At 50.9% G+C, this 13,988-nt stretch overlaps 1 protein-coding gene across 2 annotated transcripts; it reads left to right on the top strand.

Moving 5' to 3' along the window:
* Positions 1-59: 59 nt before the first annotated feature.
* TMEM187 (transmembrane protein 187) lies at positions 60-6,010 on the top strand. 2 transcript variants are annotated; one of them, XM_059678803.1, is made up of 2 exons: positions 60-445; positions 4,729-6,010. In XM_059678803.1, the coding sequence occupies exon 2, from the start codon at positions 4,969-4,971 to the stop codon at positions 5,767-5,769; it is 801 nt and encodes a 266-aa protein (XP_059534786.1). In that variant the 5' UTR covers positions 60-445; positions 4,729-4,968; the 3' UTR covers positions 5,770-6,010. The 2 variants fall into 2 exon arrangements, with proteins under 2 accessions (XP_059534786.1, XP_059534787.1); XM_059678804.1 differs by lacking the exon at positions 60-445 and adding an exon at positions 4,388-4,553.
* Positions 6,011-13,988: the final 7,978 nt, after the last annotated feature.

The following is a 13,988-nucleotide window of genomic DNA, read 5'->3' as shown; positions in this document are numbered from 1 at the left end:
AGTGGGAGGTGACGCAGCCGGCTCCCAGGCTCCCAGGCCCGCCAGCTCCGCCCCCAGGAGCCGCCGCCGCCGCCGCTGCCGCTGCCGCTCGCTCCCCAACTAAATGAGCCGGGCCGCGCGCCAGGGCGCCGCTGCGCACTGAGCAGCTCCCGGCCCAGCCGGCCGCAGGGCGGGCAGCCTGGCTGGCGGCGTTCGAGCACGAGCGGGAGGGCGGGCGGGCGCGGGAGAGCTCAGTGCAGCCTCGCGTCACCTCGCGTCACCCCGCCCCGCCTGCTTCCCAGAGCCCCGCGCCCCGCCCCGCGCGCAGGCGCAAGCCCGCTTTTCGGGTCCGCCCTTTTTTTGAGATTTGAATTTCCCCCAGCAAAGTGAGGGAGACAAAGTACCCGGATGGTGATCGCTGGCCTTTTCGCGCCAGTACTGTGAGTTCTCACCACAACCTTGAGAGGTGGGTACTGACGTCGCCCCCCGGGTTCCAAATCCGTTACAAATCTTGCAAGAGGCCGCCTGGGTATTGCACTGTCATGCTCACGGCTAGACTCAGGCTGTAGTGCAGGGGTCCTGCACAGGTGTCTGGGAGTTTGCAGTGACAATAGATGATTTTTTCCACTTTCATCTTTATTTCCTCTTTATTTTCACCAGCCTCTAGCCGAAATTTGGCCTTTCCCGCAATTATGAATATAGGCCGCAGAGCATAAGAGCATTAGGCAGGTGACTGTCACCAATGAAAATGACAGAGCAGTCATTTCATATCTCATAGCTTTTGTTGTAGATATCCTGAAATTAACTAAATGACAAGACATACTGGCAGGCAGAATAACTACTTTGAAATTACTGTAGTTATTCAACCTGCCTGGAGATCCTGGAATTTAACCTATTGGTAAAGAAGAACATGTATAACCCTTTCTCACATTTTCAAAAATATTTTAGTGATTGTCTTTTGACATTCATTTTTTGTCGTGATCCTGTTTTTCCTTATACATTTGGAAGCATTTGTTTGAGCAAGGCCAAAGAGGCCTCACGTGTGTGGCGGTGCTACCAACTGCCCTAAATGACCTTGGCCATTCACCTCCCCTCTAGGGCCCTGAGTCCCTCCCCTGTGAAATAAGGAAGCCAAGCTGCTGGTTCCCAGGGGCCCTGCCCACACTCAGCAATTCTCTCCCCAGAGTTCAGGAAGCCCTGTGGTTGCTCCAGGTTCCTTGGGCTTTCTGGTGGTTCAGAGGGATCTCACCTTTTTGGGGGTGTCCCACATTGCAGCCCTCAGGCTGGCGTCACCTTCTCTGCAGAAAGGCAGCAAGGGTGATTAGGGTAGTCAGGAGCACAGGCAGCAGTTGTCAAATGCTACAGGCCAAAGAAGCCATCACTGAGACAGGTGATAGTTAGTGGCTTCTACTTAAATGCATATCACCCCAGGAAGCAGGAGAATGAATCTAAGGAACACGTGTTAGTCCCTTAGCCAGGAGATTGTCATGCTTTGCAGGACCCCCCAGAAGACCCCCAGAACAGGGAGCCGATGCTGGGGATCCTTCAGCCTTTGTGTGCCAGGCCATGGGGGAATCTGTGAAGAATTGAGTGTCCTGTCACAGGGGTCATGGCAGTTGGAGGGTACAGAGAAGCTGGGCAGTAAAGCACCCAGCAATGGTCTTCCTGATGGACTTGGGAATTTGGCTTGATGACATGTCACTTTCAGCTTGCACAAGGACTCAGGTGGACTCTGCCAGGTTGGCCCGAGAGAAGTCACTTTCCACCTCCTTCCTGGACCTCCTTCTCTATCAAATTGACAGTGTTTGACTCCTGTCCCTGGCTCTCCTCCATGCTGGCTGGCAGACAGGAGGGTCAGACTAGCTCACGCTACCTGGAACCCTTAAGGCCTGACACTTCACACCAGGGAGCCAGGCCTCAGATGGGTGCAGGGAGGGACTTAGCTCCCGTCCCAGCCAGAATCGGGAGTGCTGAATGAAGAAGTGCCTGAGTCCGGCCGGTGTGGCTCAGTGGTTGAGCGTTGACCTATCAGGGTTTGATTCCTGGTGAGGATACATGCCCAGGTTGCAGGCTCCATCCCCAGTGGGATGTGTGCAAGAGGCAGCTGATTGATGATTCTCTCTCATCACTGATGTTTCCCTCTCTCTCTCCCTCTCCCTCCCTCTCTGAAATCAATATATACTTTAAAAAAAAAGTGCCTGAGAGGAGATAGGGGCGTGAGCAGGCCAGGTGAGGTGCAGGAGGAAAGGAGCACCAGTCTCATTCCAGCTAGGGAACAGACTGGGCCTAGAAAGCTCTCAGGGCTACATGGGGATGGCATTTTGATGTCTGGCCAAGACATTGGGTTGGGATTGTATGTGGAGTGATGAGCCAGGCACCGAAGGGTGTTGAGCAGGGGCTGACATGATCCGATTCAGGGGTATTTGAGGAACATGCTGGGGACTGCTGTATGCAGACCACGTTAGCAGCCACCATCCTAGAAGTGGGAATCCCAGGGCAGGGGTGGCCAGGACGCTCCTTAGCCGACAGTGCCGCATGCTGAGATGGAAGCTTGTGGTCAGCCAGGAGATGCAGAGTGAGGGTGAGGGCTTCCATTCACTTGTGGAAATGCTAGGCCGCATGGTCCTCCTTCAGAGAAGATCCCCAAGGCAGGACAGACAGGACAAAGAAAGCTCAGTATGAGGCCCCCCAGGCCCCTCCCCAGAGCATGCAGGTGGACCCCCCTGGCCCAGCTGAGAAGTGAAGTGGCAAATAGGACCAATGAAAGAGTAAGGGGGAAAAGGAAAGGTGCTGGCTTGGTGCTTGAATTGAACTGAAATTGAGTAGGTCTTCACTGAGCACCGAAGGGAAAGCAAAGAATCAGCCCCGTCCTACACTTTCAGGGCCTAAACTGCAGGAAGGGGGATATACATTGTATTTGAAAAATAAGTGGCGCTAAGCGGTCTGCATATATAACAACTCACCTAATTTACACAAGGACTCTGCGGAGGCACTGGTAGCATCCCCATTCTACAGGTATGCAAACTGAGGACCAGAATGGTTAAGGCCCAAGGTCACACACAGTTAGCAGGTGGGGGACACAGACCTTCTCTTTTCCATGCCTGTCTGCCTGCCTATCTGCTATCTTGGCTTTGAGTCATTTTTAGAGCACTGAACCTCTTCTTTCTTCTTTAATACATTTTTAGGCTACTAGGCCAATTCGCCCGCAGCTAGCCCCAAAGCAGTTGACAGTCAATGAAAAGTCCACATTGTTTTTAAATTGTTTGCCTGCTAGCCCTCACCAAGTAGCTCCGTTGGTTAGAGCCTCTTCCCTGTATGCTAAGGTTGAGGGTTGGATCTTAGGATACACAAGAACCAACCAATGGGGAAGCAGGGGCAGGCTGAAGGGGACCAATGGGGGGGAGGGGAGAAGGGGACATATTTAATACTTTCAACAATAAAGGTTTTTTAAAAGGGAAAAAAAGAATCAACCAATGGCCCGACAGGCGTGGCTCCGTGGTTGAATGTCAGCGTATGAATCAGGATGTCACAGTTCGATTCCCAGTCAGGGCACATGCCCGAGTTGTGGGCTTGATCCCCAGTGGTGGACATGCAGGAGGGAGCCTATCAATGATTCTGTCTCGTCATTGATGTTTCTCTCTCTCTCCCTCTTCCTTCCTCTCTGAAATCAATAAAAATATATATTTTTTAAAAAGAATCAACCAATGAATGCATAAATAAGGGGAACAACAAATCAATGTTTCTCTCTCCCTCTCTCTAAAATCAATAAAAAATCGGTAAATAAATTATTTGCTTCTGTGATTGCAGGAAATGGAAAGTTGTATTGTGGGACAAGGAAAGAGGGTGATTTGGGGGGGGGGTATAGCAACTCTGGGGAGGGCAGAAAGGTGAGCCAGGGTAGCAGGCCTGGAGGAGAGATCCCTGTGCTGCCTGGCCTCACACCCAAGAAACAGAGGAGGCATGCTCATACTCGCCCCCTGCCTCCTCCAGCACCACACCATCTTGCCTGGGATTCCAGAGCTTAGACCACAGCTAATGGTCTCTTGTTCAGTTGGGTATTTGGCTAAAAGGGTTTGGGGGCTAGCCTGGAAACTTCCACACATATAACGTCTCAGAAGTGGGAAAACCCATTCTGAGTTGTAAGAACAGATCTAGGGACGTTGGTGTCTCTAAATACAGTGGCTCTAAGGGAACTAGGGCAAGGAGCAGGATTTTTTAAAAAATATAATTTTATTGATTTCAGAGAGGAAGGGAGAGAGAGAGAGAGAGAGAGAGAGAGAGAGAGAGAGAAGAAACATCAATGATGAGAGAGAATCATTGATCGGCTGCCTCCTGCACGCCACCTACTGGGGATTGAGCCCACAACCCGGGCATGTGCGCTTGACCGGAATCGAACCTGGGACCCTTTAGTCCGCAGGCCGACACTCTATCCACTGAACCAAACAGGCTAGGGCAGGAGCAGGATTTTTATAGTCCACAGATGAGAGAAGAACAGCATAGTTGTCAAGAGGCACAAAATGCCTTGCACAAGAAGATTCTAGAAGCCATGTGTAAGAAGGTGACATACTAGTACTGTAAGTATCATTTTCACTTTTACTTGTTTTATGGTGTGTGTATGTGTGTTTTTTGTGTTTGTTTGTTTGTTTCTAATGAAAACTGTTGGTGGATCCTGAGGCTGAGAGTCGGCAAGATGGAGTCTCTTCTTTGGATGGTTTTCTTTCTAACCACACTCTTTTTCTAACCACAAAGGAAAAAGGCAGAACGGTCCTCCACGTGTGCCAGCCAATCAGCGGGACCCCCGCCTCCCCCTGGCCTGCCACCGCCACTCCAGGGCAAGGTTGTAGCATCTGCATCGGAAATCACGGGACGTCTGGTTCAGCTGGGAGGCCCAGGAGTATTTTGCAAAAGCTGTTTATCTGAATTCTGAAAGGACAGCGAAGGCTGCCGCTCTCTGAAGCTCTCTGCCCCAAGTCACAACTAGGCTTCCAGATGAATCCCAAGTCAGAGCAGGCCCTCTGCCACGTGGCCGTGGCCAGCTGCCTCTGTGTGGCCACCGTCTACATGGGCGTTTTTGAAAGCGTCTTTGTGGAAGTGGGCTATGAACACTATGCAGAAGCCCCAGTAGGCGGCCTCCCCACCTTCCTAGCCATGCCCTTCAACTCGCTCATTAACGTGGCCTACGTGCTCCTGGGAGTGTACTGGCTACGGAGAAATGTCAGTGCCCTGGGGCACCCCAGTGAGGTGCAGCGGGCTCGTTACCTAAAGGATGTCTTCGCGGGCATGGCTATGGTCTACGGCCCCGTGCAGTGGCTGCGGATTGGGCTGCAGACGCACCCGGCTGCTGTGCTGGACCAGTGGTTCACCTTGCCCATCTTTGCATGGCCTGTGGCATGGTGCCTCTACCTAGACAGGGGCTGGGAGCCCGGCCTGCTCCTCGCCATCGAGTGCCTCTCGCTGTCCAGTTATGGCCTTGCCCTGCTGCATCCCCGTGGGTTTGAGGTCGCCCTGGGTGTGCACATTGCCGCCGCCATGAGCCAGGCCCTGCGTGTCCACAGGCGCCACGGCAGCAGGTGCTCAGGGGTGTACTTGGTTCTGGCAGTGCTCTCCTGCCTGGGCTTTGTGGTCCTCAAGCTGTGTGACCATCAGCTGGCCCAGTGGCATCTCTTCCAGCGGCTCACAGGCCATTTCTGGTCCAAAGTCTGTGATGTGCTCCAGTTCCACTTTGCATTCTTATTTCTGACCAACTTAAGCACTTGCCGGCGACTCCCTCCTGAGGGGAAGATGCAATAAAGTGTGGAAAGAGGCTACTGACAGCCGCTGGCCCCAATGTCAGAATGGATGATCAGATGACATTTTGTCCTCAGTATTAAATTTCCTGGGCGTGATAAGATATGATTATTACATGGGAGAATGTCCTTTCCTTCGAAGTTATGGGCTTCAATATTTAGGCGTGAAATGTTATTCCCTATTGCACTACCCTTGTAACTGCTCTGTAATTTGAAATTGTTCAAAATAAAATGTTGGGCACCCAGCCACTGTGGCTCAGTGGTTGAGTGTTGACCTATGAACCAAGAGGTCACGGTTTGATTCCCGGTCAGGGCGCATGCCCGGGTTGTGGGCTCGATCCCCAGTGTGGGGCGTGCAGGAGGCAGCTGATCAATGATTCTCTCATTATTGATGTTTCTATCTCTTTTTCTATCTCTCCCTCTCCCTTCCTCTCTGATATGAATAAAAATATATTTAAAAAATAAAATAGCCCTAGCTGGTTTGGCTCAGTGGATAGAGCGTCTGCCTGTGGACTGAAGGGTCCCAGGTTCGATTCTGGTCAAGGGCACATGCCCCAGTTGTGGGCTCAATCCCCAGTAGGGGGCATGCAGGAGGCAGCCGATCAATGATTCTCTCTCATCATTGATGTTTCTATCTCTCCCTCTCCCTTGCTCTCTGATACCAATTTTTTAAAATTAAAAAATAAAATAGATAAATAAAATGTTGTGGATAATGACCCCAAAGAAATTCCTGATGCTTGCAGTTGGAGAGAGTGGTTGTTTGCAATGACTTCAGGATGTGGGTTACAGTGTGGGCTGGTGACAGTGGGGTAGGGTAGGCCAGGCAGCGGAGTTACCCGAGAGTGTCCCCAAGAGGTGAGGGTCAGGGAGAGTGAGTCACATGAAATACATGCCCAGCAGATTGATAGGGAAATCAGAAGGCCAGAGCACTAACTCACTGTGTCATCTTAACTGCCAAGCTAACAGCAGGTCACATGGAAGCCACGTTACTCCGTAGCTTTTGTGGAACAAGGCAGGGTGCGGTGTGTTTAGATGAGGAAACACACAAATGTTAAAAGTGGAATTCTCAACAGAATGTTGCTTGGTGGGTCCACCCTCAGCCAGGGTGTGTCTTAGATGTCCTGAGAGCAGCGATTTTCAACCTTTTTCATCTCATGCCATACATAAAGTAATTACTAAAAGTCAGCACACCCCAAAATATATTTTTTTGCCAATTTGACAAAATAGGTAGAATTTTTGATTCATTCACACCAGGCAGCTATTGTGGTGGCTGTTGTCATTTTTTAACTTGACAATGTAAGGGAAAAGTGGTCAGTGCCTCTGACAGAATAGTTTTAAAAATTATTACGGGCCCAGCCAGTGTGGCTCAGTGGTTGAACATCACCCTATGAACCAGGAGGTCACAGTTCAATTCCAGGTCAGGGTACATGCCCGGGTTGCAGGTTCGATCCCCAGTGTGGGGTGAGCAGGAGGCAGCCGATCCATGATTCCCTCTCATCATTGATGTTTCTATCTCTCCCTTTCCCTTCCTCTCTGAAGTCAATCAAAATATATTTTTTAAAAAGGTGAGGGCAGAGAAAGGATGCCCTGTCCCTGCCAAATGGCATCTCAGGACTGGTCATCCATGTGCTATTAGCTCAGTGCTCCCTGAGGCTTCTCTCCCTAGAGCCCCTCAGGTTGGCATGCGGACTGTTGCTATGGCTACCGAGATGCTTTTGAAACTGAGTACTTGGGCGGGATGATCTCTCCTCGCTGGGCACATCTAAAACGGGTGGTGGGTCTCAACCAAGCTGTCACCTGAAAGAACCCAGCAGGTGCGAGCCTATGAGGGCTGCCTCCGCTTGGGTGTCAGCCAACCAGCCTCCACCCCACCCAAAGGCCTGGGCAAATGGTCGGACTGGCGCAGGACTTGGGAGCCCCGAGGCAAGGCATGCCAGCAGGTGAAGAGCAGGGGCAGCATTTGTTTGGGGAAACAGCTTTATTCCATTACAGTTGTCTTGAAAGCTCTCTGTGCCCTAGAAGAGGAAAAAGATCGTGGGCGTCTCCAGAGAGGTTGCCCTTATCTCAAAGAGGCCAGAGGGAGGGAGAGAGGATGTGCTTTCTTGGGTGGCTCAGTTAGAGATGAGGGTGGAGGAATGATGGGGGCGGGCTGTTCACCTAGCATCTGGGGGATTTCCCTCCCTTTGCTATTTCTCTCTCCGTCGCTGTTTCCGTGACTGGCAGAGTGGATCCACTGAGAATTGTTGGGACTTTGCAGCAGAGTGTTGCTCATTCCACACGTTTGAAGCACAAGCAGCAATGACTTCTTTTATTTCTACCAATACTTAGTAAATGACCCTGAGGACCTCCTGGTTTTCATTCTACGCCTGTCAGGCTGGGTCCCCACAGGAAACAGGTGGTAGGCTCAGATTAGGGTGATGGAGGACGGTTTCAGGGAGAACTAGAGCACCACTGTGCCAGGGCGGGGGTGGGGGTGGGGGAGCCGCGGCGGGACTTCACCACTTGGCCTGGAGAGAACCCGGGGAAGGTGACCTCCACCCAAAGGTCTTGCGGAAGAGACACCTGGAGCAGGCAGAGACCCCCAGAGGCCCAGCCCACTCTCCTGCAGGGGGCTCCCATCCAAGGTTGTCAGATGAAATGCAGGACAATGAATAATGTTCTAGTACCAGTATGTCTAAAATATCACATGAGCCCTAGCCGGTTTGGCTCAGTGGATAGAGTGTCGGCCTGCGGACTGAAGGGCCCTGGGTTCAATTCTGGTCAAAGCCACATGCCTGGATTGCGGGCTTGATCCCCAGTGTGGGGCGTGCAGGAGGCAGCCAATCCATGATGCTTTCTCATCACTGATGTTTCTATTTCCCTCTCCCTTCCTCCCTGAAATCAATAAAAAAAAATATGTATAAAAAAAGACACAAATATCAGATGAGATGCCCTGGCCGGTTTGGCTCAGTGGATAGTATCAGACCTTGGACTGAAGGGTCCTGGGTTCGATTCTGGTCAAGGGCACGTAACTCAGTTGCAGGTTAGATCCCAGGCCCTGGGCAGGGTGTGTTGGGGAGGCAACCAATCGATTTGTCTCTCTCACATCCATGTTTCTCTCTGTCTCTTCTCCTCCTTTCCACTCTCTCTAAAAATGAATGGGAAAATATCCTCGGGTGAGGATTAACAAAACAAAAATATAAATAAACAAAATGTCTGTCACAGGAGATGTGCTTACCTTGAAAAATCCTTCATTGTTATCTGAAATTCAGATAGAACTGGGAATGTGTTTCTATTTGCTAAGTCAGATAACCCTCCATTGAACTGACCCAATTAAAGCCAGAGGCCTGGAACTTTCTCTTTCAGCCCTGTTTTTTTTTTTTTTTTTTTTTTTATCAGTGCTTTTCAAAAAGTGTGGTCAGCATTAACCATGCAGCATCCTGGTCCCTCCAGCCCTGGATTCTGGGGCTGGGACCACAGACCGCCTCAGCCCTGCCCCCGGGGTTCCAGGGTGCCAGCAACGTTTGAGAGGCTGAAGGAAGAAGGCTGGTGGCTGTGCTCTAAGAAGTCCCTCTTCTTGCCCCTCCCTGTTCCTTTATCATTGTTGTCATTATCATCATCTCCATCTTACACTCCCCACCACCCCCCACAGCACAGCTGAGAAGCCAATAGTTACCAAACGGGCCCTCTCCCCACGTTTGGCCTAACGGTTTAGAGGTTCCAAAGCTGGGAGGAATCTTAGAAACCATCTGCGCCAACCCCCACATTTCACAGAAACTGAAACTCTAGAAGTTCGTCTTGGCTGCAAGTTGCAACACTGAGTATCAGAAACCCAGGCATCCCCTCCCGGCCCAAAGCCCTGTCCTGCCCACCTCTGTTGCTCTGCCTCTCCCTTGGCATACCAGGGCCCGGAGATTTGCCCCCCAGTGAACCTAGTTGTGTTGGTTTTGCTCTGATTGTGTAGGTAACACAGGCTCATGGTGGGGGTGGGGGGACGACAAGCCCCCGGGAGGACTGTCAGGAATCTGGTGTCTCCACGATGGGGCATGTACTCCCATGCACTTGCTCTCCCCACTTCACAGCGTTGGGCGCAGACGCTGCTCCAGGCCCCAGTGGGCTTCTGTGATGCCCCGACTACTTCACCCTGTCCTCATCCAGCACACTGATTCCCTGCTAGATAATCGCTAGGTGCTCCCTAGCCAGTTTTCTCAGTGGCTAGAGCAGCCGTGGGCAAACTACGGCCCGCGGGCCGGATCCGGCCGGTTTGAAATGAATAAAACTATTGAAAAAAAAGACCGTGCCCTTTTATGTAATGATGTTTACTTTGAATTTATATTAGTTCCCACAAACACTCCATCCATGCTTTCGTTCCGGCCCTCCGGTCCAGTTTAAGAACCCATTGTGGCCCTCGAGTCAAAAAGTTTGCCCACCCCTGGGCTAGAGCGTCAGCCCGTGGACTAAAGGGTCTTGGTTTCGATTCCCGTCAAGGACACATATCTCGGTTGCAGGCTAGGTCTCCTGCCCCAAGTCAGGGCACATACAGGAGGCAAGCAATCGATGTGTCTCTCTCACATCAATGTTTCTCTCTGTGTGTCTCTCCCCCTCCCTTCCACTGTCTCTAAAAAAAATCAATGAAAAAATATCCTCGGTGAGGATGAACAAAAAATAAAAAGAAAAGAAAAAGAAAGTGCACAGGTGCCCCTCTGCACCCAGGAGCTCGTCTTTCTCTGGGTCAGTCTCAGGAGTGTGATCGAAGGGCACAGGGGCCCTGGCTGGTGTGGCTCAATTGGTTGGGCGTGGCCCTGTGCAATGAAAGGTTGCCGGCTGGATTCCCAGGCAGAGCACATGCCCACGTTTCGGGCTCCATCCCTGGTGGGAGGTGTGCAGGAGGCAGTCAATTGATGTTTCACGCTCACATGGATTTCTCTCCCTCCCTCTCCCTTTCTCTCTCTCTCTAAAAATCAATTTAAAAAGAGGGCACATGGGTTGCTTTTACCACTGACCCTCATGATTCACATTTCTACCAGGGATGAGAGAAGACTCCCCGGGCCCCCACCCACCAGCAGGTGTTAGCACACTTTTTCATTTTGTGCCAATCTGATGGGAGTGAAACGAGATCTCATTGTGACTCTAACTCGTGCCTTCTCCACACACGTGCACATACACATTCACACACGTGCACTCACACGTGCACAACTGGTGCTTGTGTATTTGTCTATTAGAAGTTTGTGTTTGTTCTGGAAGGTGCTTGTTTATATCCTTTGTGCAGAAGCCATTTTTGTATTGTAAATATTAACCAGTCATCTGTCACACAGATGATAAATATGTTTTCTTAATCTATGGTTTGTCTTTTGGCTTTGTGGGTATCCTAAAGCAACGTGCTTGAAGATTGATGTAGTCACATAAGTCTATATGTCTTTTCTTCTTGTTTGTGTTAATCCTCACCTGCAGATATTTTCTCCATTGATTTTTTTAGAGCAGAAGGGAGGGAGGGAGAGAGAGAGAGAGAAACATCGATGTGAGAGAGACACAGCCAATAGGTTGCCTGCCGCACAGGCCCCAACTGAGGCCAGGGATTGAACCTGCAACCCAGGTACATACCCTTGATCAGGAATCAAACCCAAGACCCTTCCATGCCAGGGCGGCTGACACTAACCACCACCAGGGCTATGTCTGTCTTTTCCTTCATAGCTTCTGGGTTTGTAGTCTTGCTTAAAACAGTTTTCTGGTTGTCTAGATTTTACTTGTCTACACATTAGCCAGCTTTGTCAAATCTTAACATCTATAGCTGCTTCAGATCTTTTTCATGATAACATTTTAATTATAAAAATATTGCCCCGGCCGGTGTGGCTCAGTTGCTTGGATGTCGTCCCGTGCACCAAAAGGTTGCTGGTTCAATTCCCAGTCAGAGCATATGCCCAGGTTTCAGGTTTGATCCCTGGTTGGGGTGCATGCAGGAGGCAGCTGATCCCGTGGATGTCTCTCTCTCTCTCTCTCTCTCTCTCTTCCACTCTCTCTCTCTCTCTCTCTCTCTCTCTCTCAAAACCAATTTTTTAAAAATTAAAAATATTAAAGACAATAATTATAAAAAAAACTAGTTAAAATTTACATCTATAATAATAAAAGCGTAATATGGTAATTAGACCAGATGACCTTCCGGACAAAGCTGGGGCTGGGAGAGAAGCCTGGGTCCCGGGTGTCTACTGGCGGCCGAGGGCAAGTCCGGGTCCCGGGTGCCAGAGGGAAGCTGGTGCTGGCAGCTGGGGGAAGGAAGGCCTACTCTTGCACGAATTTTGTGCATCGGGCCTCTAGTGTATAAACAAAACAGAGCAGCTGTCCTCGTTGTCAGCATAGTGGTTTGCCCAAGCTAGTTCACTGGCACACTTGTGATCATGTTTTAATTGAGGAGGAAATTCGCAAACCCTGTGTGAGATGTTTCCTTGCACCGCAGAGAACAATGGATATTTTGTTTGTCTGCATTTCAAGTTGGGCACATCCAACAGGCAAAGCACTTCCCTCCCACCTGTAAGGTCTCCATGAGTAAGAAATCTTTGGATAAATATCAGCTAAGTGACCTGTGTTCTCAAGCGAGCCCCCAAATAGTCATGTGATCAGGGTAACCTCTTCCCCTGCTAAGTGGAGGCTTGGGGCCCATTTTTTCTCAGCTCTAATATGTTTGTGCAATCCCCATGCCCGTGGCTAAGACAAGCAGGCTTCATCCTAGGTGCCCCTTGAGTCCCTGCTGCCTCTCTGGTAAGTGACTGGTGGCTGTTGGGCCACATGGTCAGGCAGGGGGTTGGCTGGTTGCCAGGCCGCTGTGAGGCCCGAGAGCTCCGTTGCAGCCTGGGCCACGGCAGCACAGCAGGCCCTTCTAACCATTTTCATGCTTTTCTAGCCTTTTTTCCCCGTTTCCCGCCTTTCGCTTTGATCTTTGCCTTCTGCTTCTCTTTAGAACTGCTGACTTCTGGTTTTACTTCTGCCTCTTCTTTCGCCGCCCCGCCCCGACTTCCACTGGGGCCCCCACCGGGGGTGTCTGTCCCGCCACCTCGCAGCCAGCACAGGCCTCTTCCTCTGAAAGACAGGAAACCTAACAGATTGAGCTGGAGTCCCTTCCCTGCCCTCCTGCCCCAGAGTAACAGCATCCAGAGTTGGGTGTATCTGACTCCCCTGCATGCTCTCGTGCCTTTTTTAAAAAATACGTATTTTATTGATTTTTAGAGAGAGGGGAAGGGAGAGGATAGAGAGATAGAAACATCATCAATTGGCTGCCTCCTGCATGCCCCTACTGGGGATCGAGCCTGCAGCCTCAGGCATGTGCCCTGACCGGGAATTGAACCAGTAACCTCCTGCTCCTGGGTCACAGCTCAACCACTGAGCCACACTGGCCGGGCTCTCATGCCTTTCTAACGAGTGGGCATATGCATCAGCCATATATACTACTGTTTTGTATGTGTTGTAACTTTCTATAAATGCACACGGTCCAGATCCTTCTCCCACTGGCTGCGGGATCTGATTGGTGGGCATTTTCTCCAGGTCTCCCGGGGTGCCCCTTTGGTGCTTGTTGCCCATGCCTCCCCTATGCGTGAGCACTTGGCAAGGGAATGTGCTTGCGTGCGGCACAGCTACACTTCAACTTGACTGGAAGCTGCCAAAGTGGTTGCTGAAATTATTGCCCACCTGAGCTTCCATGGTGCCACGGCCTTGCCAGTACTTGGTACTGTGAGGATCTACTTTCTGTCTATCTGATGGGGAATGAAGTAGAATTTCATTTCCTTCTTGTTTGCCTTTCCTGGTTTAAAAGTGAGGGTGCCTATGCCCTAGCTGGTTTTTCTCAGTAGATAGAGTGTTGGCCTGTGGACTGAAGGGTCCTGGGTTTGATTCCAGTCAAGGGCACATGCTCGGGTTGTGGGCTCGATCCCCGGTGGGGGGCGTGCAGGAGGCAGCCGATCCATGATTCTCTCATCATTGATGTTTCTATCTCTCTCTCCCTCTCCCTTCCTCTCTGAAATCAGTATATATATATAAATATATACACACACATATATACACACTAGAGGCCCAGTGCACAAAAATTTGTGCACTCAGAGGGGTCCCTCAGCCCAGCCTGCGCCCATTCACAGTCCAGGACCCCTTGGGGGATGTCCACCTGTCGACTTAGGCCCACTCCCTGGGGGATCAGGCCTAAGCTTGCAGTCAGACATCCTTTTGGCAGCCAGGGAGCCCTCAGGGGATGTCCGACTAAAG

This window comes from Myotis daubentonii, chromosome X (assembly GCF_963259705.1).
Source record: "Myotis daubentonii chromosome X, mMyoDau2.1, whole genome shotgun sequence".
NCBI classification, from domain to species: domain Eukaryota; kingdom Metazoa; phylum Chordata; class Mammalia; order Chiroptera; family Vespertilionidae; genus Myotis; species Myotis daubentonii.
This window is presented reverse-complemented; position numbering and strand designations above follow the sequence as displayed.

Bases quoted from the DNA above. Each gene is read 5' to 3' on its own strand.
- TMEM187 (XM_059678803.1), top strand. From the start codon at position 4,969: ATGAATCCCAAGTCAGAGCAGGCCCTCTGCCACGTGGCCGTGGCCAGC.